At 39.6% G+C, this 26,209-nt stretch overlaps 3 protein-coding genes across 5 annotated transcripts in view; 1 reads left to right on the top strand and 2 right to left on the bottom strand.

Moving 5' to 3' along the window:
• The window catches only part of ttc6 (tetratricopeptide repeat domain 6), a 70,765-nt gene extending 66,488 nt beyond the window's left edge, over window positions 1-4,277 (bottom strand). The window contains exons 1-2 of the mRNA XM_023840287.2: window positions 4,101-4,277; window positions 1,887-2,665 (exon numbers count right to left, since the gene is read on the bottom strand). Coding sequence (XP_023696055.2) covers window positions 1,887-2,665; window positions 4,101-4,173 — 852 coding nt within the window. The 5' untranslated portion in view covers window positions 4,174-4,277. The remainder of the gene's footprint in view (window positions 1-1,886; window positions 2,666-4,100) is intronic.
• Window positions 4,278-7,583: 3,306 nt separating this feature from the next.
• foxa1 (forkhead box A1) lies at window positions 7,584-10,660 on the top strand. The gene is made up of 2 exons (XM_023825822.2): window positions 7,584-7,784; window positions 8,886-10,660. The coding sequence occupies exons 1-2, from the start codon at window positions 7,713-7,715 to the stop codon at window positions 10,125-10,127; spliced, it is 1,314 nt and encodes a 437-aa protein (XP_023681590.1). The 5' UTR covers window positions 7,584-7,712; the 3' UTR covers window positions 10,128-10,660.
• A 7,156-nt stretch (window positions 10,661-17,816) lies between these two features.
• The window catches only part of mipol1 (mirror-image polydactyly 1), a 70,665-nt gene continuing 62,272 nt past the window's right edge, over window positions 17,817-26,209 (bottom strand). For all 3 annotated transcript variants that reach the window (XM_023840306.2, XM_023840304.2, XM_023840303.2), the window contains one exon: window positions 17,817-18,284. In XM_023840306.2, coding sequence (XP_023696074.1) covers window positions 18,218-18,284 — 67 coding nt within the window. In that variant the 3' untranslated portion in view covers window positions 17,817-18,217. The remainder of the gene's footprint in view (window positions 18,285-26,209) is intronic.

Here is a 26,209-nt window from a genome sequence, read left to right as displayed (position 1 = left end):
ACTTTGTCCATAGAGTGTATCTGAAATTCTATAGAAATTTATTTGAACAGTCCAGGTCTACTAAAAAGCCATTTCTAATCTGGTGCCACAAAGTACAGTAAATTCTTCCTGTAACATGCATAAATTATTACCCAAAATGCAGAAATATTTTAGCCATACCAAAGTCCTCCTTTGAAGTGTACCTGAAAGAACAGTTTCACATATCTGCACCGAATCTTAAAGACACTACACAGGTAACAGGCCACTGATTACAAAGTCTGCTACAGCAGCATTTTGTGAATGAATGGCATACCTTAGGATAGCATTACCTCACCATCCGATCACAGGGCTGGCTTGATTAAAGAGCCATTTCTTAGCTTATCTCATTTTATCTTTCAGCTTTCTTAGCCCAAACTGTAAATCATTCTTTTAGAAGCGTCACTGAGATAGTAATATTTAACTTCATCGCCTAATAACCACAGCCTGAATCACACTTATAGTATAATGTCAGTAAGTGCAATGAAAAGGTCTTTAAAGCCTTTTAATTTAAAGAGGGATCTTATAGCAACCTAGTCCAGTACTTCCACCAAGGAAAGCAGCGCCTTTTGAATAAAGGGCCTTTTTAAACATAGCAGAGAAACACATTACAGCTAATGCAATCCTATTCTCAGCACAGGAAGACAGAGCCATTTAGAGACCTGTGAGGTCCAGGGCCTGCTTGGATGAAGCGGACATCATGGTCCAGTGCCTGCTGGGCCATCGTCGAGGGCCTGTAGCTGAGCTCTTGGTAAGACCTCTCAGCCCAAGCAGGAGAAGGGTAACGAATTAGAGAGAGAGCGGGAGCAAACGCAAAGAGGCTCCATTGCGGATTTTGCAGGACCCACAGAAAGCAGAGTCTTGTTTACCTTTGATATCTGTCTCTACCTCTAGATTTTTAGATCTGGTCTGGTAGTTTCCTTAAAGGGCCAGGTCGTCATTTTTCCAAGTCTCTCACAATGCTTTCTCCCATACTGTGTGGCAAAAGGCTGGCAGAGCACTGTACTGTATCGAGCAAAGTGAATAATGTGGTTTAATTGGCAGCTTTGCCTGAATAGGGATTCTACAGAGAAGTACTGCATTTTACCACAAATATTGTTTTTCCTAACTTAATATTTAACAATATCAATGCAGCATATTACAAGAATTAACTTCATTTCGAGACCAATAGAATTCAAATTAAAACTCTGTCCTTCTTCCTACCTATTCCTGTATATTACATATATTACATGTACCCACTATAATTCCCACCTATTTATAATTAACAACAAAATTTTAACAATAGTTCAATTTAAATGGTAGTAGCCATTTAAAGTTCCTACTATAATCAATCACATCTTGAAAGCAACAGTGAAATTGCGATTTTTATATACTTCAGATACAAAAGGTGTAAGGAACTCTATGTACTGATGTACAAAAGACAAATGAAGAATCTTGAATCGTTTACACAGTATCAACATGATCTTCCATGCTAAACAGTCATGTAGCTTATTTATAATTATGGAAGACTTAACTTTTTTCTTTCATAATGCAAATCCCCTGACCACTGAATTTGTATGGTGGTGCAATGAACACTATGAATGTTGGCATATAGAGGCACATTAACATGCCCCTGGGCTATTTGAGAAGTCAGAGCCCTCACCCCCCCACTACTATCTGTAGTTAATTGTTTTTTTAATAAGGTTAGCTGAGGTCCCTTTTTAGTGAAGGCCCCTGGGCTCCAGCCCGGGTAGCCCCGTGCATAAAAACTTTTTACTAATATATGTACTAGACAATATCTGGAAAGTGTAAAGGAGTGAGACGCTGAGGGACAGCGGGTGGCTTTGCCAAGGCTTTTATCAGTGTAACCTTGGCCAATACCGCTGGCTTACCTGGCTCTCCATGGTGTCTCCTGGCACCACTTTCAGCACCTCCACATCCATAGCGCCCCAGATGCTCCTCTCCACCATCTTCCCAGCATCCCCAGTAGGTGCCTGATCTGGCTCTTCTTCCACAGGGGCCATTTCTTCTCCCATGGACTTAATCCCGGCGATTTGCTTGGCCTCCTCCAGCAAATGAGCTGCGGACTTCATGCTCCAGGTGTTTGTAGGAGTCCTGCTGGCCTTTCTGTTCATGGGCTCCAGTCTGAACGCTGACGCCGGCCCACGGAGCACCTGGCGTTTCCATTGACCCTTCCCTGCGTTTTGGCAAACTTCCCTACCTGCCGGCCATGTCTCCCAGTAAGGGTGCATATGAGGTTGTTCTTGCCTGGAAATGGGCGCTTGTTGGGTAGAGGTGTGTGGCTTAAATACAGACATCCCACTTCTTAGAGCTGGCTTCGCTGACCTGGGTTTTGGAAGAGCCTTTGGACTGTGTGACTTTTTTGCTGTTTTGGCGCTGTCTGCCGTGTGAGCTATGCCTGGCTTCAGAGCGGCTTTCTGTGGTGAAGACACACTCCTGTTCCTCCAGCTCTCTGCCACTTTGTAGCTGCTCTTTTCCCATAATTCTTTTGGGCTTCCTATCTCCCCTTGGCTCAGTCCAGCTGGCCTAATGGGCACAGCTTGCCGGTGCTTGTTCTTAAGGTGAGAGCTGGATACAGTCGGGGGCTCATCATCTGAGATAAATTCAGCTGGAACCTCCATGGCTAAGCTGTCTGCCACACAGGATCTCTCTGCAAGGTGATACATTACTCTAACATTACTCTTCACTCAGGTGCCCTGCTCCAGTTCAATCACAGTCCCAATTTGGAGTATTTTAAAGGCTTATTGGTTGCAGATACCACCAGCACTCTACCAACCTTTCCAAATGGTACAATTTTCCACATACAGTACTGACTGCCATAGCTAGTTCAAGCACATTCTCCATAATATTAATGTTTATTATGCTTATACTATATACACACTTGAACAAACCCACATAAATGTCACAGACACATAAAAAGTAACAATATATTTGTTCATGTCCATGATTGTGGTGACAAATTAATTTTAAATATTAATAATTTCATACCCATGCATCAATTTAAAACAATTCCCTATACATCCAAGATCGCTGTCATCCGGGCAGTATGTCACAGGTAACGCTAACTCCCCACCCCACACAAACATAAGGACCCGGTCGGCTTTAAATCCACAAATGGAGGAACCCGTCCTGCTTTCTTCCAGTTGAATTTATCATTTAATTCTAGCCAACATAAATACTTTTAATGCTGTTGCCTTTATTAAACTTTAAGAGCTTACTCGGGGCATTCTGTTCTTTTTATTATTATTCTTAAGAATTTTAGTTTTTTATGTATTATAGGCCTACTAAAAATTCATAATTATTGTTTACATTGCATAAATAGGCCTACACGCAAACGAATATACAATAGCAAGTAACAAATACACACTGTGATTACGCAAGTATGTCTTATGCAGGATTATTGGGATGCAAGTATATTATAAATTATACTATTAGCTTCCTTATACTATGTAATAGTATGAACCGTGAGTATTTATATTAACTTTAACGTTGTTCTTCTGGCCGTTAACAAGGCGGTGTAGCAGCAAATTTCCGAAGCGAACGGAAAACACACATGCCTGTCTACGCCTGCATGCTTTTAGCTGCTCCATTCGAGTGCAGCACCTGCCAACAAGATTTAAAAGAGGTTCACATTTAGTTAAGATAGAAATATTAATAATAACAATAATAATAGCCTAATAAAAACATGCCGGTCCCCGCCTGCGAAATTATAGGGACTTTCAGTAGCTATTGATTTTCGTCATATGACCAAAAGCGCTTCGCTAAATTATAACAGCAGTTGAGGGGTAATTTAAAATTCTGAAATTTAAATTATAGGTACGATCCTAAAGCTACGGTTGTGCTTGTTTTCTGGCCATCCAGCTATTGTAAAATGTCTCCTGGTTACCCGATTACAGAAATAACAACGGCATATGACTAATACCGCTTATCTTACCATATCTGTATTTTCTTTATATAACCCACTGGCGTATTCTGAGCGGATTGATTAACTAACTATAGCTACGGGTTTCACGCTATAGCTCTATGTATAGCTGGTTAGCGAGTAAAGCAAACGCCGTGGCCTTGGCTTGGTATTTTCATCTTACCTTTATGCAACAGCTGGCGAGTAATAAGTCCCTCATAAGTTTGCTTCGTTTTTTTTTTTTGTTTATATTTCATTTACATGCTCAAATACAGACGCCTTTGTGAGATTTCTCTGTCTGATCTTAAGTTTTCAATTTGCTTGTCCTCTTCAGGGCTTTGAAATCACTGAGGGCTAGTAAATGCCGAAGGTCTCCTAGCAACCAGTCAACTGCTCGGAACCACGTGGAAAGGTTAACATTCTTTGACTGAGTGAATCCTAGTACACCGAGAAGGATGGAAAAACAAGAAGCCCGCGTTAATGTTGATGTGTTTTAAATTACCTATGCATGCACAGACGGAGAGAAGCACGCGTGTTGCGAATACGGTGTGTGTGCCATTATATTGGCGATCATAACGCTTTTCAACAGAACGATAATAACAAATTAAGTTTGTGAGCCGACCAATACATTAAGGAATGGCCATAATAGATTGGATCAGATAAGTAAAAAAGTAAATAGGTCTGTAGTCGAGTCAAGTAACAGGAGTCAAGCACAGGCGTTTGTGATGGTAATGTCAAACAATAAACAACCATACAAAGCAATATCAGACATAGGCCTTGAAGGATTCCCTGTCCGAGGTACTGAAAATGTACCCAGGGAATTCTATAAAATGCCTCAAGCACAATATTGCTGAAACGACCAGAATAGGCCTATCCAGTTCATGTTAAAGCGAACTTGCATGCAGATTATTGCAGACCATTGTGGCTGTACATTTATTTCAAAATAATATATCTAGGAGACTGAACTTCTGCCTATTCGTCAGTCGAAAAAAATACACACAGAGATTGCACCTCAGATTGTGCTTAAATGCATAATTTGCTGTATAATAAAAGAATCGTTGTGCATATGTCATGTAAAATATACCATATATATATATATATATATATATATATATATATATATATATATATATACATAGCTTGCGAAACTGGGGGAAACGGATTGACACTATCCTACTCTGCTCAACATACTATCATGACGTCACATAATATAACCAGAGTTTCTATAGTTAGTCCGATCAGGGGACAGATTAACTGATGGAAGAAATAATATTATCTTCGAAAAGTAAAAAAGGCAGAGAAGTTTTGTTGTGTAAAAAAAATAACAGCCTCCAATATATAATTGTGCATTTCTCTATATGTTTTTTTCAAAAAGATTTTTATATTATGGCCAACAGTGTTTATTTGATTTTTCCTTATAGCCTATTCGTAATTTTTGCATTTGTCACGTAATTCGTACGTTTCTGATATTTTTATACTAGTAATCTTTACAAGTTCTCATTTTGTTGTAATACGCATGCATTTCTCATTATTTACTCTACTGCGGAAATTACATTTTATTTGGTAGCTACTAATGATCTGAATGGATCTGAAATATGTTGGGAATGTTCTAGACAAAACCTGACACACCACATTAAAAGACGTGTCAAACCTTGCATGTGGAGTACTGTAAACATGTGAACCATTCATCCAGACTAATTTGAACTGTGAACGGTTGATTTTTACATGATAGTGCTGAAGTCAACACATGGTCTTGCATTTTAAATTATAACCTTAATCACAGGTGATGTTAGGGGTAAAATGAAATGCTGTTCCTTTTTTAGACATTTTATGTGTAGATATACACCCTAAAGGTCTTGTATTGAACATCCTTTTGGAAGCGGATGAATGTATGAATTTTGCACGTGCATTATGACCTCATTGCAAGTGACATTACATCACAACAAAAGACGTCTTTGCGTCGTAATACGAATGTGCGCACTAAAACATGATCGTCTTGGTCAAATAAAAATAATGAAAACCCTATGCATTTTAAACCGCCTTGTACTTCAGAAGCGCATTGTCTTCGCATAGTGGCAATTTAATCTGCTCTGTGCAAATCGATTAGCTTTCGCTAATGCTGTTTGAAATCACTCTGGGATAATCCTATGTAGGGCGATAATTGCCCGTGTAATTCGGTCATAAATTGATTAACAGTAGAAGGTGACACCGTGATCTGTGTTTTAACAGCGAGCCGCAGGCGTGAGAGAGGAGCGCGAAGGTCGCTAACGTGAAGCTGCCGCGAGACTTCAGTTTGCGAAGCCGTAAAACCTTGTCCCAGGACTTCGGGAAACACGAAATATCTTTAAAAAGTATAAACAAATATTATGGGCATGACATATCATATTTAATCCTATAATAACATCACAGACAAAATAGAACGTATTAAACAAATACTTATTCATCCGTAAATTATCATGTATATCAAAGGTATTTATGATTTTTTAAAACGTTTCAAATGTAGGCCTACTAGTAAACTGGGAATGTTCTTTTATCAATATTGTGCAGTTATTTTTTCAGATTTGAATTGAGGTTTTGTAATTATGTACGTGAGGAAGCTGTTATGGCGTAACTTATTGTAAATATATAGCATTCCATATATTTTAAGTCGCATTAATGCCTAATACGAGGCAGTAGCCCTGGGAGGCGCTATTGTAAGTATTTTTGAAATCGTACAAGATACCAGTGTAAAACTATTGTTTTTAATTATTTTGCGATTCCTTATGCTTTAAAGACATAGCCTATACACACCACATGTGCTGAAAGAAACTATTATTTATATTTCTTAGAGTATTTTTACATTTATTATTTCTATACTTTTTTGTTTATTATTTAGTTACTGAAAATATGGAATACAGCATCGTAATACGGATGCGTAGTTATTGATTTATGTACTCTAAATTAAATTCCATTTAATTTTCTAAGGGATTTATCTGTATATTATTCTAACGTGTTCGTCAGTATTTGATATGCAGGCTGTTGCGAGATTATAGGCTATTCATATTTCTGCGTAATAACTTTAATAAGTGACTCAAGAAATATCGCTTCCCAAAATGTATTTAAAATGTTCCCTCTTTTTGGCCTAAAATAATAATAATAATCAGAAATAGTAGAAAATTAGAAAATAAATTAACACCATGATAGATAGTGAAGTTGGAAAAAATTACAAAGAATTATAAAGAAAAGTTTCCCTTCCGTTTCATTTTAATTACAAGGCAGTTAATTTAAGTTATAGCCTGCGTCTTTATCTACTTTTCATATATATATTGAAGCTACATCCATGGTAAGTGACACCCAGATGCCCGTGTGTCTACCCCCCCCCCTCCCCCCACACACACACACACACACACACTCCCATGTCCACTGTTTATTGTCCACAATTATTAAAGAAAGCAATGATCACAACAGCCGCTTTGGTTATAGTTGATATCTAATACTGCCACGTCCCCTCGTCATGACATTGAGCGGTGTAGCCTACTGTAAGTTGCAGGTGCACTCGTGATGAAGGTGTTTCTTCGGGGGGGAAAAAGCATGGGACCTAAGCGAATGAAAAAAGTGGGCCGTACCGCTGCGACGTAACAAACGGCGGAGGGAGCTAAACTCCAACTCACACCACATTCAACACTTCCTCACTTTCCTCTACACCTCTGGTCGCGGTGCAGCTGCGCCTCGTGTCGGCGAACCACTTTTTAGGAATCGCTTCTCCTAAAACTTTGGTCTTGAGATTGAATGCTAACAATTTGCAGTTTTCACCGAAATGTTGGGTACTGTAAAGATGGAAGGACAAGAGACCCCAGATTGGAGCAGCTATTACAGTGACGCGCAAGAGGTATGTTTCTAACATTAATTTATATTTGCGTTTTATTTATTTGCCTGTTTGATTTGATTGAGCGACTAGAACTGTAGGTGAACTGAATAAATACGATGCGAACAGATTATGTCCTTAAGTGATTTGATAGTAAAAAGGTAGAGTACTATTCCGCTAAAATATTTGGTAGACTGTTTCGGGGAACACATTCTTATGCGGCTTTAGTTTCAGGATCATTCTTCGCACAGTTCAAGAACAGCGAACCCGCCGGGTGGCAGCAGTGAACGTGTATAGTCTACCGCAGCCTACCTCGCGGATCCTTAACAGAATTTGAAAACTTCTCCTGTTTGAGTCAACAGTAAAAATGAAACTTTCAGTTTCAAATATATTTCTTTATCAAGCTCCTTATAATAGCCATTTATTGTCCAGACCCGCGGTAGTGAAACTGAAATTCTTGTTTTGTCTTTCAGAGATTGGTGATATTTTCTTGTTTAAAATTTACATTTAAAATGCTAATGTTTATCCAACTAAGCCAGTCAGACATTCGCTTATGTTTTTTTAAATGTTAATCACGTGAAAAGAAATACGCTTAAATATATACATGTTATATCTCCTATGATGTTTAAGGTTGCGAAACACGGACAAAACACCGGCACGGGTGCAATATATCAGTGTTCTAGTCTTTACTATTAATTTAGTGTTTACTGTCGATTTACTATTTCGTTTAAATTAAAACATTTTCATTTGCCATATTGCATCGTGCTAATTTAATTTTCAGCTAAAAGTGCAATTTGACCCACTTGTATTATAAAAAAATTGGGTCATGATTTCGATGGAATAATCGTCACTTTTGTTTTTCTTGAGTTTTATCTTTCTGTTCAAATCTTAACACACACGAGACGTCTTTAAGAAAAAACTATCACTTCTCATTGTCAACACATTTGCATTGAATGCTACGGAGAACCTAATCTATTTAAGCACAATTTCAAAGAATTAACGCGCAGAAGTTATTGTGTGTAAATTAATAGGGTCAATTGTTAAGATAGAAGTGTTTATTTAAGACTAGCATTCAAATGTTTTCATGGGTATTTAAATGTGTGAATATTGTTTGTTTTCTTTTAGGTGTACTCATCTGTACCGAACAGTGGTATGAATACAGGACTGGGCTCTATGAATAGCATGAACGGTTACATGGGTATGTCTACCAGCGGAAATATGACACCCAGTTCTTTCAATATGTCCTATGCCAATCCAAGTCTGGGTGCCACACTTAGCCCCGGGACAATGACAGGGATGCCCCCGAGCGCGACGAGCGCGATCAATGGGATGACTAGCGGCGTATCGGCGATGGGCGCCGCTCTCAGCCCCACGAACATGAACGCCATGTCCGCTCAGCAGGCTTCCATGAACGCGCTGACCCCTTACTCCAGCATGAGTCCGACCATGAGTTCAATGGCGTACGGGCAGCCCAGTCTGAACCGGGTGCGGGACACTAAGACTTTTAGAAGAAGTTACCCACATGCAAAGCCGCCCTATTCGTACATATCTCTAATAACCATGGCAATCCAACAATCGCCGAGCAAGATGCTCACACTTAGCGAGATATACCAGTGGATAATGGACCTGTTTCCCTATTATCGGCAGAATCAACAGAGGTGGCAAAACTCCATACGGCATTCGCTGTCGTTCAACGATTGTTTCGTCAAAGTTTCCCGGTCGCCCGATAAACCAGGAAAAGGCTCGTATTGGGCCCTGCACCCAGATTCTGGAAATATGTTTGAGAATGGCTGCTACCTCCGCAGGCAGAAGCGCTTTAAGTGCGAGAAAAAGTTGTCTACGAGCAAAGGATCTGATGGCAGGAAAGATCAGTCCAACGGTTCGGGTTCGCCTTCTGACAGTGCAAACAATAAGGGTGGACATATGGACTCCAGCTCCATCTCCAGTTCGAACCAGTCATCTAGTCCTCATAGTTTGGACCACTCGAGCGGCACCACAGTTTCTGAACTGAAGAACAGCGGCCCGCCAGTGCACCCAGTGCCCAGTTCGGCCACTGTCTTGTCCTCCATATCCTTGCCTCCGCATTCGATGTCTCACGAATCCCAGCTGCACCTTAAAGGAGACCCACATTATTCTTTCAATCATCCGTTTTCCATCAATAATTTAATGTCTTCTTCAGAGCAGCAGCATAAACTGGACTTGAAGGCGTACGAGCAGGCTTTGCAGTACTCCTACGGGTCAGGCATTTCTTCCAGTCTGCCGCTCGGCAGTGCCACAATGGCGGGAAGAGCCTCCATGGACCCTTCTGCAATAGAAGCTTCTTACTATCAAGGTGTGTATTCGAGACCTGTCCTTAACACATCTTAGTTTCCTGTTACTTCTACCGTACTGAAGGAAGACAGCAGAAAATATTTTATTTTGCATGCACTTGGTGCATAAAGACTGTTACCTTAATGTATAAGAATGCTAATGTATAAAATAAAATATACTGTAAAGTGTGCCATTTGAATGACTGTATATCCCAGCTGGAAATCATTGCAAGTGTTTTGGTAGTGTATTTAATTAAAACAAATTCGATCTTGTATAATAATGTTGTATTCCCCCGAACCTGTAGTCGCCACCACGAATCTTTCCGATATGTTACAGTGCGCATGAATGAAGGTCACTAAGGTTTTGTGGACTGTCAACGTAATACAGGTAAAAATGTAAAAAGAAAAGACAAAAAAAAAACAAATCCTCTGCGACCAGATGTTCCGTTTATAGATGTTGTCATTTTACTCATTGCTTTGGTTTTATTTGCTTAGTTTTGACATACACATTTAAACAATTTTGTATATATAAAACGTTCATCCGCAGTGAAATGCATTATTATAAATAAAACGCATTTCTATGTGAAGCAATTCCCAAGTCTTCTGTGATATTTTAAGTGAAGCGCATTGAGAGTTATTCAACTGCTTATCTGTTATCTTTTCCTGTTTACTCTCGTGCCATTTGGGTTGCATAATTTATTTCTTGGTAATTTTTAAATAAAAGATCAAAAGTATCTTGATTTACTTTTTGTAATTTCTGGAAATAATTCCAATCGAATCCGAAACAATGACGTATACAGAAATCTTACATTATTTGTTCAACTCACAACTGAATTAATAAATGATGCAGTTCGCATGTATTTGTACTACAATTCTATGTTTGATCTGTTGTTTGTTTATATATAAACATTATATATATATTATATATATATATATATATACATATATATATATATATATATATATATATATATATATATATATATAAAGTTGATTGTTCATATATTAGCCGATCTATAAATATACATCAGTCGTTACATTAGTATGATTCGACGGCCGAGCTTTTATCTCTTTAACTTTCTTTAACCTTTATATTTTCGGATTTTAAGTGTTTTCAGAATCTTGGTAAATATTTCGAGGAGAAAGCTTTTCATGTTCTTGTTTTCTTGTTCCGTTCTTCGGCGCTCGCCCTTAACGCTTCCTCCGCTTTTTTTGTCTTTCTGTCCTTGTTTTATTAGGTGATTAACACTCAAATCAACCGCTTATTCGTTTAATCTACGACAGAACCGGGAAATGGACATAAAGAGTGCTAATTTTTAACAAAAACGCGGAACTTAAGTATCATTTCAGCACGTTGCTAGAGAAATACATGCGTGTGGGCATGCCCATTGAAACGGATATATCAACAATATCATAGAAAGGCCAAATAATCTTTTTGTCAATTGTAACCTACACGAAGGGCTCCTGAACCTGAACAGATTTTACTTTGATCATGGTATTTTGTCGGCACACATTTTGGCTGAGTAACCGTGAAATTCGTTTAATTATCATGTAATTGCCCCCCGATGCGCAAATAAAATGGAGAATTCAATTGAGTTCGACACACCAGTCAAATCGCATGGAATAAAAAAAGCCTGACATTCCAATGTAGAATGTGTTAAAATTTATTTTGTATTTCTAATATTCGCATATTTAACGGTTACAGCTTTTTATTATACTTGTCGAAATTTTAAACCCGCTGAAATTAGAAATATAATTTGCCAACCGAAGCCTGTTATAGAACCATTTTCAAACCGGTAGCAGTTACTATAATTTAATATATTTGTTTTATGAGCTGTGTAGTAACTAAAAGAAAAAAATCTTTAGAAATATTTTATTATTGTTTGTTATTGTTGTATATCGTTTAATAATACAATAATAGCTAATTATTTCGCGGAAAGTTTAATTACACCTTCGTCATTCCTTGCATCGGCATTCAATTTATATAGACAGACTATGATTTTATTGTCTACGTCTTCCATATTTTGGATTTTAAAATGAAATGTGTGCATAAAACACCGCTATATACGCATTTTATTACAAAGATTTGAGAATTGAATGTTATGTTTTATTAATTGATAGTTATTTATCAAACTCATTACAGATATTTTCACACAGATAGGACCTTTATGTTATTCTTTACACCTTGCTTTACTGGGACAATGACGTTATAACAAGTTTTCTTGCAGTCAGCTTACCCATTTTTTACCTAAATCCAAGACAAAAAAATCTCCGATATTGCAGAAAGAATGAGGCTTTAAAAATTCAATTTCGATCTTGCTAATCGTTTTAATATTTCATTATTCAATGAAACATCAATTTAAATATTTGAAAATATATTACGACGCTTGGTGCGGGAATTATTGAAAAATAGTGACATTTCCACTCTTGTTAATTACTAAGTAATTTTCCGGCATCAGACTTCTTAGTGATAAAAAAAATGACCCATTGATTGAGACTTGGAAATCATAAAGTACTGAAATGTATGTTTACGTATCAAATCTATTTCGTAAGTAACGAAATGTAAATAGGGGCTGACTTAATTTGTATCATATGGATAGGATGTACTTTTAAAAATATGCTAATGTTCATAATGTTGATGAAAATTAGATTCGAGTGCTTTGTAAATGACTTTACTAATGATTTAGAAGGAAACTTTAGTTTCCAGTTTAAAATGACAGGTAACGTCGATTATGCAATTTTCACAGGGATCGATTTGAAATCACCTCGATAAAGCTGTTTTAGATGTTACAAGAGCAATGTGAAACAGAGGTTCCCACAGACAGCCTCACTATGACAAAAAGAATTAATAGCATTAATGCTGAGTGTGTGTATATATATATACGCGTATAATTATTTCGTGGTTCGTGGAGTTAGAAAATTTACTTGGGACATTACGTAAGCTCAATCGAAACATTCAATTTCCTTAATTTCACATGTTGACTTTTTGACCCATCCGAGTATGAATATAATATGAAAATTCACATTAAATTATAAGCATCTGTAAAAGTTTAAGTACAACCAGGTTTCCAATGTAATTCTGCATTTCCTGTAAAGGGAACAGTTGCTTGCATGCGAAATCTCTGAACTTTAGACAATTCGTGTTCACAGTTAGCCCTGCTGGTAAAACAAACTTTGTAGCGACCTGGGAAAAGTGCCGCTACCATCAAAGTGAAACTGCAAGGGCAAGAAACATAAAGGAAATTGGTCCGGCGTTTCTCTTCCTCCGACGAGGCATTGTCCATTGCGCTAATGATTTCCTAATCGCGCAAAATTAACGGGAGTCATTTTTGAGAAAACACCTTTTTTTAAAAAAAATTAAAAATCGTTCACATCATTAAAACATTTTTCTGCTTTAAATGTGACAAACTTTTGCATACTTTATAGTCTGATGTAGACTAGTATGCTCAATTTTTACAATTAATAAAAGCATTGTCCGTACATACTGAACGGACAATTTGAGACTACTGTCGAAAACTACTCATTTTGACATCTTGATCAATGGAGATACTATCATGAAACAGGGTTATTTCGACGGACATGCATGCGATTGGTGATAATTAAAATTATTCTTTAATAATTATCATAGTAATTATTGCACTTCCACGAGACATTCAATAGGACGGCTTGTTCCCTGCATATTAAATATATCCATTGAGGTCGAGCAGCCTGTATTAATGGGTGACATATGTTATCAGCGGGCAGTGTCCAGAAGCGAGACTTCAGCAGCGCCTTGTTTTCCAACCTATGCGGCATTTCTCGTCTTCCCATCAAAAGCCGTGGCGCTTTCTTCAGCCTTATGGACAAAAATTTCGACGACAATGCGCAACCCCTTTTACTTCAAAAGCAGCCATCAGCGAGGCTACCCGTGGACTTTTCTTCTCTGTCTTTTTTATTCTTAGTTTAGAAAGCTACTACAGGGCCAAGGCGCTTCTAATACCTTTTGATGGGGATTGAATTAATTATCTCCAATAACACAATTGTGCTTGGCCAACGAAAAGAGCAAAGCAATACCCCTTCAGAATCACAGGCGAAAGAAAGGGGCTTTCAAAGGCTGAAGGAGAAGAGGGAGAGATCTCTATCCGAAATCAGCTTTAGAAGCAGCTGGTTTTCCATTAAAAATTATACGGAAGAAGTTTATTAGGGCTTATTGCCCTCCTAATATGCATCGGCTAAGTGAGGTTGGTGGTCCCGGGCTTGCCTGCTCGCGTCCCATGTTTTGTGTCTTCATTAATCCATTTGTCTTGAATAGAGTAGAAATAAGGGAAATAAATTAAATAACTGTCATAAAAACTTTCTCTGGTTTCTGTGTCCAATGCAGCAGCAATAAATATTAAGCGAAATTCTTGCCGGTAAGGATAAAAAAGATATTTTGGCATGTAGTTTATGACGTAACGGATGAATAAAAGGGGTCAAATATTTTAAAACAAAGTCAGCTATTATTGGAGCAATAAGCATAAACCGTATCGGCCGTCACATAAACACTAAAATGTTTTAAACAAAAACTCATTTAAGAAATATTAACTGATCAAATATTAAATCCAAATTTGGGTTTTTGTGAAGTGTTCGGACAACTGAATTAATTTTTGAGCTGAATCTCGCAAAGATAACTTTCTCAGCCTGAGAGGTTTTCAGATTTCAAATGACGTTAGTTTTCTTGGGAATCCTTGATATCATCAAAAAAATGTAAGCCTTTCCCTAAAAAACTGATAAATCATTCAAATAATGCGTATTTCTATAACTGTTCATCATAAAATTAAATATCAGAAAAGTTGGTTTTGGTAAATATAAGAAAACAAATGTTGCTTTCTAAGTTGATGTGTGATGTGCATTTAAGCGTGGATTGTTTGCTACAAAGCTATGTTGATAGTAGAGTAAAATGTGCGTAGTGAATACATGGATGGATTGATGGAGTGCATTAAAGAAGAAAAGGCTTGAAAGATTTGGTGTCGTTATAGCAACAGGATCAGTCACGCTTTTCTTAGAAGGCCATTCAGGGTCGGGCTGCCGGAACACGTTTTTAATTAAAGCCCATAAAAAGTTGTTTGTAGTCCTGTCATCATGCGATCGGTTTTCATAACGGTTAATCGGGATTCCCCTCCTTTTGATGCCGGCGTGAGCATGGGGCGCAATCCTCTACACTGATGCGGAGCAAAAGATCTGGTCAAAATATGCTGCACAAAGAGTGCTAGGCACATCGAAAATTAAATCTGAACATATTTTGGCATCTCTTTCTAATTAGAATATAAATGAATCAATTTTTAAAATGATTAAGAATTACTCACAGGACTGTAGATAATAGGCTACAAGTGACTGAATACGGATCTACTGAAGTTAAAATGATGTAATTAATAGGCCTGCTATAGTAAAGGTAATACTAGTTATTGATTTATTTTTTTTATGAAATAGCGCTTCAGACTTTCTCTTTGGTGAAGTAGCTGAGATAATGTTGTTATGTGGAACAAGTAGGATTACCACAGAAAGCTACAGTGGGAGGACTCTTGTGGGTTTAACAGGGAGAAGGACACCCAGGTTGTGCGATCACCACGGTTACGAATGGAGGTGGAATCGACAAGCTTGTAATAGTCTCGAGCTCTATTGAAGGGGAGGGAAACTCAGCAGCGGGTCCCGCCTTGGCAGCTCCCCTTTCTATACACTGCATCTTGAGTGCGACTGTGCACCCACCATTTTCTGAGTACATAATCGATCATCTCCTGGCATACACATCGCAAAACTGCCTTGCTCCGATGAAGGGCGAAGAGGAACACTTGAGGGTCAGCTCATTGATAGCAGAGTAGGAAACTGTAAACGATGCGAAAATAATTGTTTGGCCTATAGCCTTCAGTAAAGGTCGACTTATCTCTTTTGTCCTTCTTTTGTTTATAAATTATCAGCATGCAGAGTGGCAAGGAGTGGGCGGTATACGGTAATGTGTGAAAATACCGAGAAATACCAGGACGAACAGAACGGATAAACAGACCCGCAAAATACTCACTTAACACGTCATCTATATCATTTATAATTAGGTATCGGACTATATTATTTGTATGTATTTTGGTTTTAAAAAAAGAAAATATATCCGAAGAAATGTAAGGGTGGCGTTACAAACAAGCAAACAACAGCAACAATAATAATAATAATATCAATAATAATAATAATATATTTATATAAAGGCTCACCTTCACATTTGGGATTACCAAATGTACCAAAATATTTGATTTACTCTGGTTATTTACTTTATACGATGTAGCCTTCTCCTTTAGGAGAATATTAACACTAATTAAATGATTAAAACAGTAAAATGAGGTTAGGTCCGATATATCACTTGATTATATATGTAATGTAGGTTACAATATTATTTCCTAAGATAATTACATAACCCAAAGGAATGCCTGGACATTTTGAATGTTTTTCTGTATTTTTTTGTAATCGATAGTTTTGTCATACGAGTATTGTACCTCCGCGTAACACGCTTTTGAGTAGATCTACGGACGTGACTCATTTTGCAGCCAAAATCAACCGTATTTCAAACCGTGTCTTTCTGGCGACAATACATTACTGGCGAGATGCGGCAGATGACACGTTTCGCTGAACCTTCCCGTCATCCCCTGCTTCTAAGAAACCTGACAATTCATCTGACTGGATGGCAGGGAAATTTTAAAAAGGAAAAATGACATCAAAACTCCACTGCCTCTACCCAACGAATGAAATGCAGTGTTTAAGCCATGTCTCATAGGCTATGTCTGTTTACTGAGCACAAAGGGTACATCCAACAAACTAGCATTTCATAACACGCTAAAGTAAATAAATACACTTTCCAAAAACACAGTTTCACTATTCAAGAGAACAAATCACATAATTTCATAGTACTAATGAGTGGTGGAAAAGAGTTGTTTTGGAGTCCATGAAATTGTTACATGTAGTATGATCTACAATCATATTACACATGTACAGTGAAGCCTCTTACAGCACTAGTATATGATGAAACATATAGTGACAAATGAACCACAGAGTCTGCAATAGAATCACCAGTAAAGATGATTAATATCCAGATTTCCCAAAATATTAATTACAAGTATGAGTTTTTCCATCTAAAGTTATGTTCCAAATTAGTACATTTACCAAGTGAACCTTATGCAAACACAATAAGTTAAACATAGTTTTATCTTCAACTAGAAGTTATTAGCTTTCCTAGGAGTAAACTATTTTTATTTTTACTGTAACAGGGGATAGAGTGTTACACTTATGGGAACTGCATGAAGATTTGCGAGGGCAGTGAGGCAAATACAGCAGTTCAGCTCTGAGAAACACTCAACCTTTGCCCCAGAGTGTAAAAAAAATAAAAACCACAAACACATACACACTGCACGTCTGTAAAAGTTGTTTATTATATTTCAGTAAAATACACAAATATTTCACAGCTAAACAGCTAATAAGCATTAACATGCTGTATCATTTTTTACGTTTCAGTGAAATGATTTTGAGAAATGTAATAATTTAAACAGCTCAATAGCATACTCATAATTGGCAGTACACACTAGTAACAAAGTTTCTTAAAAATAATATATGTATGCATAAATACATACAGATACATAAACAGGCACACATGCAATAAAAAGCTGCTGGATTTTTATAAAACAAGCCAATAAAGCGATGTGCATTCAGAGCAGCCACAGCTCATATTTTCCCCATATGATGGGGGGGGGGGGGGGGGGGGGGGGTGGCAATATTCTGTGAAATCATTGGAAATAAACTTTTTAAGAAAAATACAATATAAGAACAAATTTCCTCATGAAGAGGGTTACTCTGCCCACATGAACACAAACAGCCACCATAAAAAGAATATTGGGGGCAATCAAACAAAATAAGTGATTTGGGAAGAAAAAATATGGCAGTGATACAAGCACAGCAGCCCAGTTGGTTAAACATTTATGATTCAGTTTGATCTGGGCTTGGAATGTGGGCTGAGTGCAGCACTTCTAACAACTGTTTGCAGAGTTAAGGCTGGGGTGTTTGCACTGTGTTAAACGCAGCGGCCTGGTCGCCAGATGTGGCCAGGCACATCACTCCTCAGGCAACCCCCCCCCCCCGCCCCCCCCATGCCCCTCCTCAGATCACCGTCCTGAGGCTGCCGCTGCCCACCTTCTTCCTCAGCACCTCTACGAGCCGCTCCAGCCTGTGTGCAGAGGGGAGAGACAGACGGGGGGCATCAGCAATATGCCCGCGTCCTTACAGGTGAAGGCCTGGCCGTACAGACGTGCGGCCCCCAGGCACCCAAGCGGACAGAGCAGAACAAAGCTCTCTCTGACGCACTTTAAACACAGGGCACAGAGAAAGTTTTGGGGCATTTGCTTAATCCAGAAAAAATATTGCAAATTTATTGGTCTTATATTTTTTGTTTACAAAAATAAATGCCACATTAGAAATAATCAGTAGTTTTAAGTACAGCAATAATTTGAAGTCATAATAAATTAGTAAAAGTAAATTGAAGTTAGTTCTAAAAGACCTGTTCTGAGATATAAAGTTAATTGACAAGCAGTCTCATTGGGTGCTTTTTAATTAGTAACACCTCTGCAATAGCATAAAACACCAAACATTTGTGTTTAGTATCCCTTTGGCAGCCAGGGACTCCAGTTTTTGGTTTTAATGGCAAGAACAGAAATGAATCTGTGAGTCAAAAAAAATAACACTTAATGAAAAGAAAATGTCAGTGGCAAAGTTATGTGCAGATATGTTAAACAGTGCTTCTCAATGGCTTTTTATGATGAAACCAATAAATTTGCAGCATTATTATAGAATTAAGTAAGCGTCCCAAGACTTTCTCTGAGCCCCTGGCTATGTGAAACGTGAAGGGGGGGGGGGGGGGGGGGGGCTGATCATTGACATGGCTGCACTGATAGCGCTCAGTTTCAGGGGCCGTGAGAGGATCCATAATCACATCTCAGCATGTCAGCTTTACACACATACATACTTTATCGATTCTACGTGAGAACGTTTTATTGCGGCTTTGACGTTGGTGCTTGATTGATTGGGTGCCCTGCCCCTGGTCGCCCCCGACGACAGAGGGAGGAGCAGAGCACTTATTCTGCGCATGGGAATGAAGCCCTTGCACCGTGTTGCTCTTAAAATGACACCAGCTCATTGTTTTCAAGGGTCCACCCAGAGGATCTTAACCACTGCCTGCCCAATTTGCGTCCCTGTAAAAGTGAGAGAATGACTTCATCAATGGCCAAGGTCCTCACTGAGAAAGGCAGGATCCACACAACCGTCACTGACTGAGCTGCACATGGAATCTCCAAATTAATTACCTTTCTCTCGGGTCTTACAGAGCCTAGTGCAGGAAAAGTACAGTATTGTTACCACATGAAAGAACTGAAAAACATAAAAACAAACAGGCTTTTCACAATTATTCAGACCCATCCCATTGTACCAATATCTCTAAGTAATAGAAGCATCCATATTTTGTTTTGTGAAGTGTTTTATTGAGTGTGAATACCATGTGTAAGGCATAACACGTCACCAAAAAGCTTGTAAGGATTTGCTGATATTTAGAATAACTGGATTTAGAACAATAAACACAACACTTAAAGCAATTCTACCCTGAAGCCTTTTGGAAAAATAATTCTTTGACATGGTGTAAATAGCCACTCATTCTTATTGGCTGCTTCGCCGAGTGACCTAAGCAGCTTTGAGTGACAGAGGTCCCTGTAAAACTGTCAGGCACTTCCCAGTAGAAGCACCTGCAGAGCTCCCCCACACTGCTGTCATGGGGTCGCCCCCTTGCCAGTTACACCGTAAAGTTCCAGTATGGCCCCAAGCAGGGGCATCTCCTCAGTTTGGGAGGTTCACCGCCATCATAACAGCATCTTGTCCATGTAATTAACCTTCAGTTTTGCGATGCTTTATTAGTGTGTGCTCACACAGATATTGACAGACCTCTCCGCACCCTTTGCCTGATCTGTGTTTTTTCAATGACTATCTTGCTTGCTTAAAAACCTCCAGGGTCCCTTGAATGAGTGTTTGCTAGAAAATTCACCTCCCTGCTAAGAAACCTTACAGTGACAAGCATTTTCATCTTATAACCAAGCTAAACACATGCTGGCCAATGAAAACTCAGAGAGGTAATTATGTCCATCTCTGTGAAGCTCCATGCAACAGGTTTCAGGAGCTGATTTGAATCCTCCATCCACCTGGTAGCTTCTTTTGTTTTTCTTTTGTGTACGAAGTACATTTTGTATCTGTAACAAATAGTAACTGCTACTGGACCACATCAAGACTGTAACCTCATAGTAAAAATAATGAATTCCAAAGTTTTGAATCTGAATTCTGCTGCAAGCCAGGAAATAAGTGAAATAAGCACATCTGAAACCTTAGCAGATCTGCAAAATATGGAAAGCGTGACTGAACTTTCAGTGGCAATCAAACTACTATAATGGACGTTTAGGCTGTTACCAGCTGGTGCGGTCTTAACGTCAGGCTTTAACGCACGTGCTGGTGTTATTAACCAAAGCGACTGGAACGCTGGAGACAAACGAAGCAAACTTATTGGATTACAGCCCTCAGAAACATGGGATAGGGGCCTGCCTCAGCCAATGATTAATTCTCGGAAATGCAATTAACCAATTGATGAGAAATTCCCCCATTTAGAACACTTCTGTTTGCTCAGGCCGTCTCACTCTTCATAAATGCAGAACTCAGCGATACTTATGAAGCAGGAGAAACTCCTGGCATGCTTTAAATTAGCGGGCAAAGCCAAAGCAGTAATCCAAGTATGGAGCTGGGGTTTCTTCACTATAGAGGGTGGATCTGAAATGTGTTCAGAAACGTCTTATCCCCATATCCAAAGAATCACTGGCAATATCGAGCAAGGCGAGAAGCAGCAGTGCCACGCAGCTTAATAAAGAGCAGAGTTTCTGCAGGACGAGGCGCTAAAAGCTATTGACATACTTGGAATTCACCGTTACGTTTAAGTACCTGAAGCGGATGTATGGGTCACTTCAGCAGACACCTAAGAAGCTAAGATGTTCAACAGAGCTATATAGGAAAGTCGTAATATAAAGAAGTTTATTCTCCTCACACAGAATATAGATGATTTAATCTGAGTACTTAAAGGCACCCAGTAGACTGGAAACTTCATAAGGAATAATTAAAAAAAAATCAGAACATGTAAAAATTTATTCTTTGGATAAAACAAATAATGATCTTTATGTACATGTATAAGTCAAAATGGTAGCCAAACTGATTAATCCTTCCAACCCAATCTTTGATTCGTATTTCACTAATTACATAAAACGTTTATTTTAGCTGCCTAATACCTCAAAACGTTTTGTGGTCCAAGTGGCAAAGATACTTTAAATTGTTGTTAATTATAACATTTGAAGAACAATCTTCAGATGGAGCTGAAAGGTTGACAACTGACAAGAAAAGAACGACAAATGGCCCACCACACTGCGCCCAAAGCCGCTTCCTGCACTCGTAGCCCGTCACACTGCGCCCACAGCCACCACACTGCGCCCAAAGCCGCTTCCTGCACTCGTAGCCCGTCACACTGCGCCCAAAGCCGCTTCCTGTACTCGTAGCCCGTCACACTGCGCCCACAGCCACCACACTGCGCCCAAAGCCGCTTCCTGCACTCGTAGCCCGTCACACTGCGCCCACAGACACCACACTGCGCCCAAAGCCGCTTCCTGCACTCGTAGCCCGTCACACTGCGCCCACAGCCACCACACTGCGCCCGAAGCTGCTTCCTGCACTCGTAGCCCGTCACACTGCGCCCACAGCCACCACACTGCGCCCGAAGCTGCTTCCTGCACCCACAGCCCACTAAACTGCACCTACAGCCCACTACACTGCACCCGAAGCTGCTTCCTGCACCCACAGCCCACTAAACTGCACCCACAGCCCACTACACTGCACCCGAAGCAGCTTCCTGCACCCACAGCCCGCCACAGTGCACCCAAAGCCAGCTTCCTGTACGTGAAACCTACCCTGCTGCACCCACAGCCAGTTCCTGAACTCACAGCAACCATGCTGCACCTGCAGCCTGTTGTCTGCTGTGCTGCACCCAAAGTCCATAGCCCACCACGCTGCTGGTAACAAAATACGCTGTGCACACAACAGAGTCTGTGGCTGTAGAGCTGGGGGAAGAACAGCACTTGACTAGGAAGCGGAGGGGGAACACAACTAGAAAGGGTTTAGGGAAAAATATTTAGGAAAGCTCACCGGGGGGGGGGGGGTGGGGGGGTGGGGGTGGGGAGGTGTCCAGGCACACACACAGCCTGCTGACCCAAATGCCAAGGAAGCGTCCAGTCCTACCTTTCCACAGACACGTCCTTTACATGCACATGCCACCTCCACCCCCGTGAACACAGCCTGTCCGCATCCCAGCTGCACTACCATTCCAGCCCTCCCTCACACTAAATATCATCATCCTCCTCTTTATCGGGTTTGCACACTTACCACTGGTGCCCCCCAACCCCCCCAAATTCAGTGGGTGGCTGTCCAAGGTGTGCCAGCGTTTTTTTGGGGGGGGGGGGAGATTTGCTATGCGGTGTTTGCAGAGGGGGCAGTAAACCCCAAACAGACACACCAGGGAGAAGTCGGCAAATGTATAAATCCTGATTAGGAATTCAGCGTGTCGCAAAACTAACAATTATGGCCGGAATAATGCAGAATAAACAGGAAAGCATGCATTAATGCTGAACAATGCCCGTTTTATGTGCAGCTTCAAATGATATCAGTGCAGGAGGACGTTTTTATGATTCCTATTACAGTCGGCTATCGCTACCCGGCTTGAGACACACCCAAATTTTGCTGCAGGCAATTTCAAATCCGGTTGACAGCTGGCTAAGCGATTAGACTGTAGACACAGATCGGCAAAAAGACCCACATTGTGCACATGTAAATAATCTTATTATTAGAATCCACACAAAAATTGCAAATACCACATTATCAACTTCGTGGGTACTCGGATTTTTAAAAGGCTGCCTTTTCTGAGCGACTCACCCACCGTGAAAACATGGCCACAGAGCCATGATGGCTACTGGCCAGCAGGGGTGAGCTGGGCTGCAAAATTGTCTTTAAGTTGTTAATAAAACCACCTCCAGAGCACAGCAACACCGAGGTCAGTTACAGGCTACTGGGCCTGCTCTGTCCATGTGGCTGCAAGGGATGATGGGATACAGCAGCTAGGTCAGCATGAGCCCATCTGCGGGCCGCCTCCTGATGAAAGGAGCCTTTGTGTCCTTCTCACGGCCAAGTTTGATTCGGCGGGTCATTAGACATTCTGTTCAGCCCCTGCATCAATGGAGCCTCTGCCCGGCACCCAGGTGCCACATTCCCGGGTGCCTCTCAGCTTCCTCCCGCCAGCCAGGCCCTCGTACTGTCACCCCCCCCCCCCCCCCCATCCATGGCCCGCAAACGCCCAGCATTCTTCTCACCGCCATGCCATGGGGTCCTGCGTGGGCCCTGCTTCCCAGAGCCCCGCCGAGGCCCGGGCCGGGGGCCGAGCTGGGCGAGGGTCAGCTCGCGTTCGCTTGTGATGCACCCCCCTCCCCCAGTAAATGTCTGGGGGGAAACGATGACGCTGCCTGTGGCTTCCATTCTAAGACTGTAAACACTCGTGCTTCTGTCTGAGAGGCATGTGAGCTGTGAAGGAAATGCACCACAGCGATTCACTCATATTCTGAGGAGTGATGCAGCAACTGCTGCTGTATTTGTCCAAAACCATCACTTTAGTGATAAAAATAGTGGCTCCTCTGCAGCAAAGAAACACCAAACTCTAATTCGGTTGAGTATTTGTGAAGTCGGGCTTGGGGATTAGCGCCAAATTCGCTACTAAAGCAGGGAGAAAACTAAATGTATGCGTATCCACGCCTGATCATTCAGCTTATAAATCATTATTAGGTGACATGATCACGGGTTTCATTTTTGAGTGAATGGAGGACAGCTGTGCCTACATGCAAGTCATAACCAAAGTAATGTCAGTGTTTATACATGTTTTCATGCAAGATAAATAAGCTAGATTGTGCATATACAGTACCAGTCAAAAGTTTGGACATGCCAAGTCACTTACAAAGAAGAGTATTGCATCACATGGCCACCTGACCTAAACCCAGTCTAAATGATTTTGGAGGAGAAGGAAAAGCAGGCAGTGGGTGCTCAGCATATGTGGCACCTCCTTCAGGACAGCTGGAAAAGCATCCTGGGTGGACACCTCATTAAACTGGAATAGAGGACCCGGTCCCTGGAGCAATTGGGGTTAAGGGCCTTGCTCATCGGCCCAATGGTGGGATAACTCTTCCAGCCATGGGATTATTTGAACCAGCAACCTTCTGAGTCCCAACCCATACCGCTGCCCTCACCACCAACAAATTAATTTGTTTTGTTTAATCCTTTTTTTGGCCAGTACAGAATTCCACATATATATATATATATATAATTTTTAATCAGATTAATCACAGGGTTGCTGTGGATTAATTTAGATTAATCACGATTAAATATCATTCATTTTTAATCTATATTAATCACATTTCATTTTGCATGAGCAAAATGACTCAAGAAAAAAGGGAATATATATGCACTTAACATGTCTATTGAACATCTTGAACACGAGTCGGATGCATTCCATCTGCCACAGAAGTGCAATACCATGGACCCATATCAAAAAGATTAGGGCTGTCAAAATTAACGGGTTAATTTAAACCCGTTAATTTTGACAATTAACGGGTTGCCCTAATATATATATATATATATATATATATATATATATATATATATATATATATATATATATATATATATATATATATATATTAGGGCTGTCAAAATTTACGGGTTAACGCAGATTAATCCATCATCGTGATTAATCTGATTAAAAAATTTAACGCATTTAACCCATCTGCAGTGCAGAATGACTCAAAATCCCTGAAATGTCTCTGTCAACCCATTTCAGGCAGTTTTGGTGCGTTCCATTTGCCCCCGGAACTCGTATTCCGAGTTTGATTCCGGAGTTTTGAAGCCGGAAGTGACGACACGTGCGCTCCCGTTTCTCGGAGATCCGAGAAATATCTCGGAGCAGCACAGAGGATCCCGAGTTCAGAATCCAAGATGGCTGCGCCCATTATCAACAGAAGGGAAAGTTGTAGTTTTATACTGTTTAAGCACTACTTCTCATTTGTGGCTCATTAAATCGGTCGCACACACTATACCGTCCAACTTATCTGTGGACATGTTGCTACGGAGTTTTATACATAAAGCACCGCACGTAATGTGTTAACTGATATTGCTAACAATGGCAATTAACTGGGATAGAATTGGATTTCATGATTAGTTGGATTATTTGTCGGATTTACGGTAGTTGGGGCTAATTGTAAGTGAATGAAGATAAAGACCATTTAAACTGAGGTACTTTAAATCCGACAAGTTGTCCGGCTAAGCAAAAAATCTTGCTTTTTGATATGGGTCCATGGAATTGCACTTCTGTGGCAGATGGAATGCATCCGACTCGTGTTCAAGATGTTCAATAAACATGTTAAGTGCACATATATTCCCTTTTTTCTTGAGTCTGTTTGCTCATGCAAAATGAAATGCGATTAATATAGATTAAAAATGAATGATTTTAATCGTGATTAATCAAAATTAATCCACAGCAACCCTGTGATTAATCTGATTAAAATGTTTAATCGTTTGACAGCATTAATATATATATATATATACGGTATAATATATATATATATATATATATATATATATATATACACACACACACACACACACACGGTATAAATAAAATAAAAAAAAAATATATATATATATATATATATATATATATATATATATATATATAAAATTGTATAGTTTTGGTGTCTTTATTCTAAAATATAGAAATTAGTACAAATAATCCTTTCTATGGGTAGGTCCAAACTTTTGACTGGTACTGTATACCTTAGCAAGACAACTGTCCAATATATTTATTTACTAGATCTAGTTTTTCATTCATATAATTAAGCTTAACATGTAATATGTATCAATACAGATTAATATTGTAATTAATTTATTAATACTCATTATTATTGTAGTATTTAAATTTGCTTCCATTTT

The sequence above is a fragment of the Paramormyrops kingsleyae genome, chromosome 14, assembly GCF_048594095.1.
Source record: "Paramormyrops kingsleyae isolate MSU_618 chromosome 14, PKINGS_0.4, whole genome shotgun sequence".
Taxonomy (NCBI): Eukaryota; Metazoa; Chordata; class Actinopteri; order Osteoglossiformes; family Mormyridae; genus Paramormyrops; species Paramormyrops kingsleyae.
The sequence above is the reverse complement of the archived record's forward strand: the minus strand, read 5'-3'. Positions and strand labels throughout refer to the sequence as shown.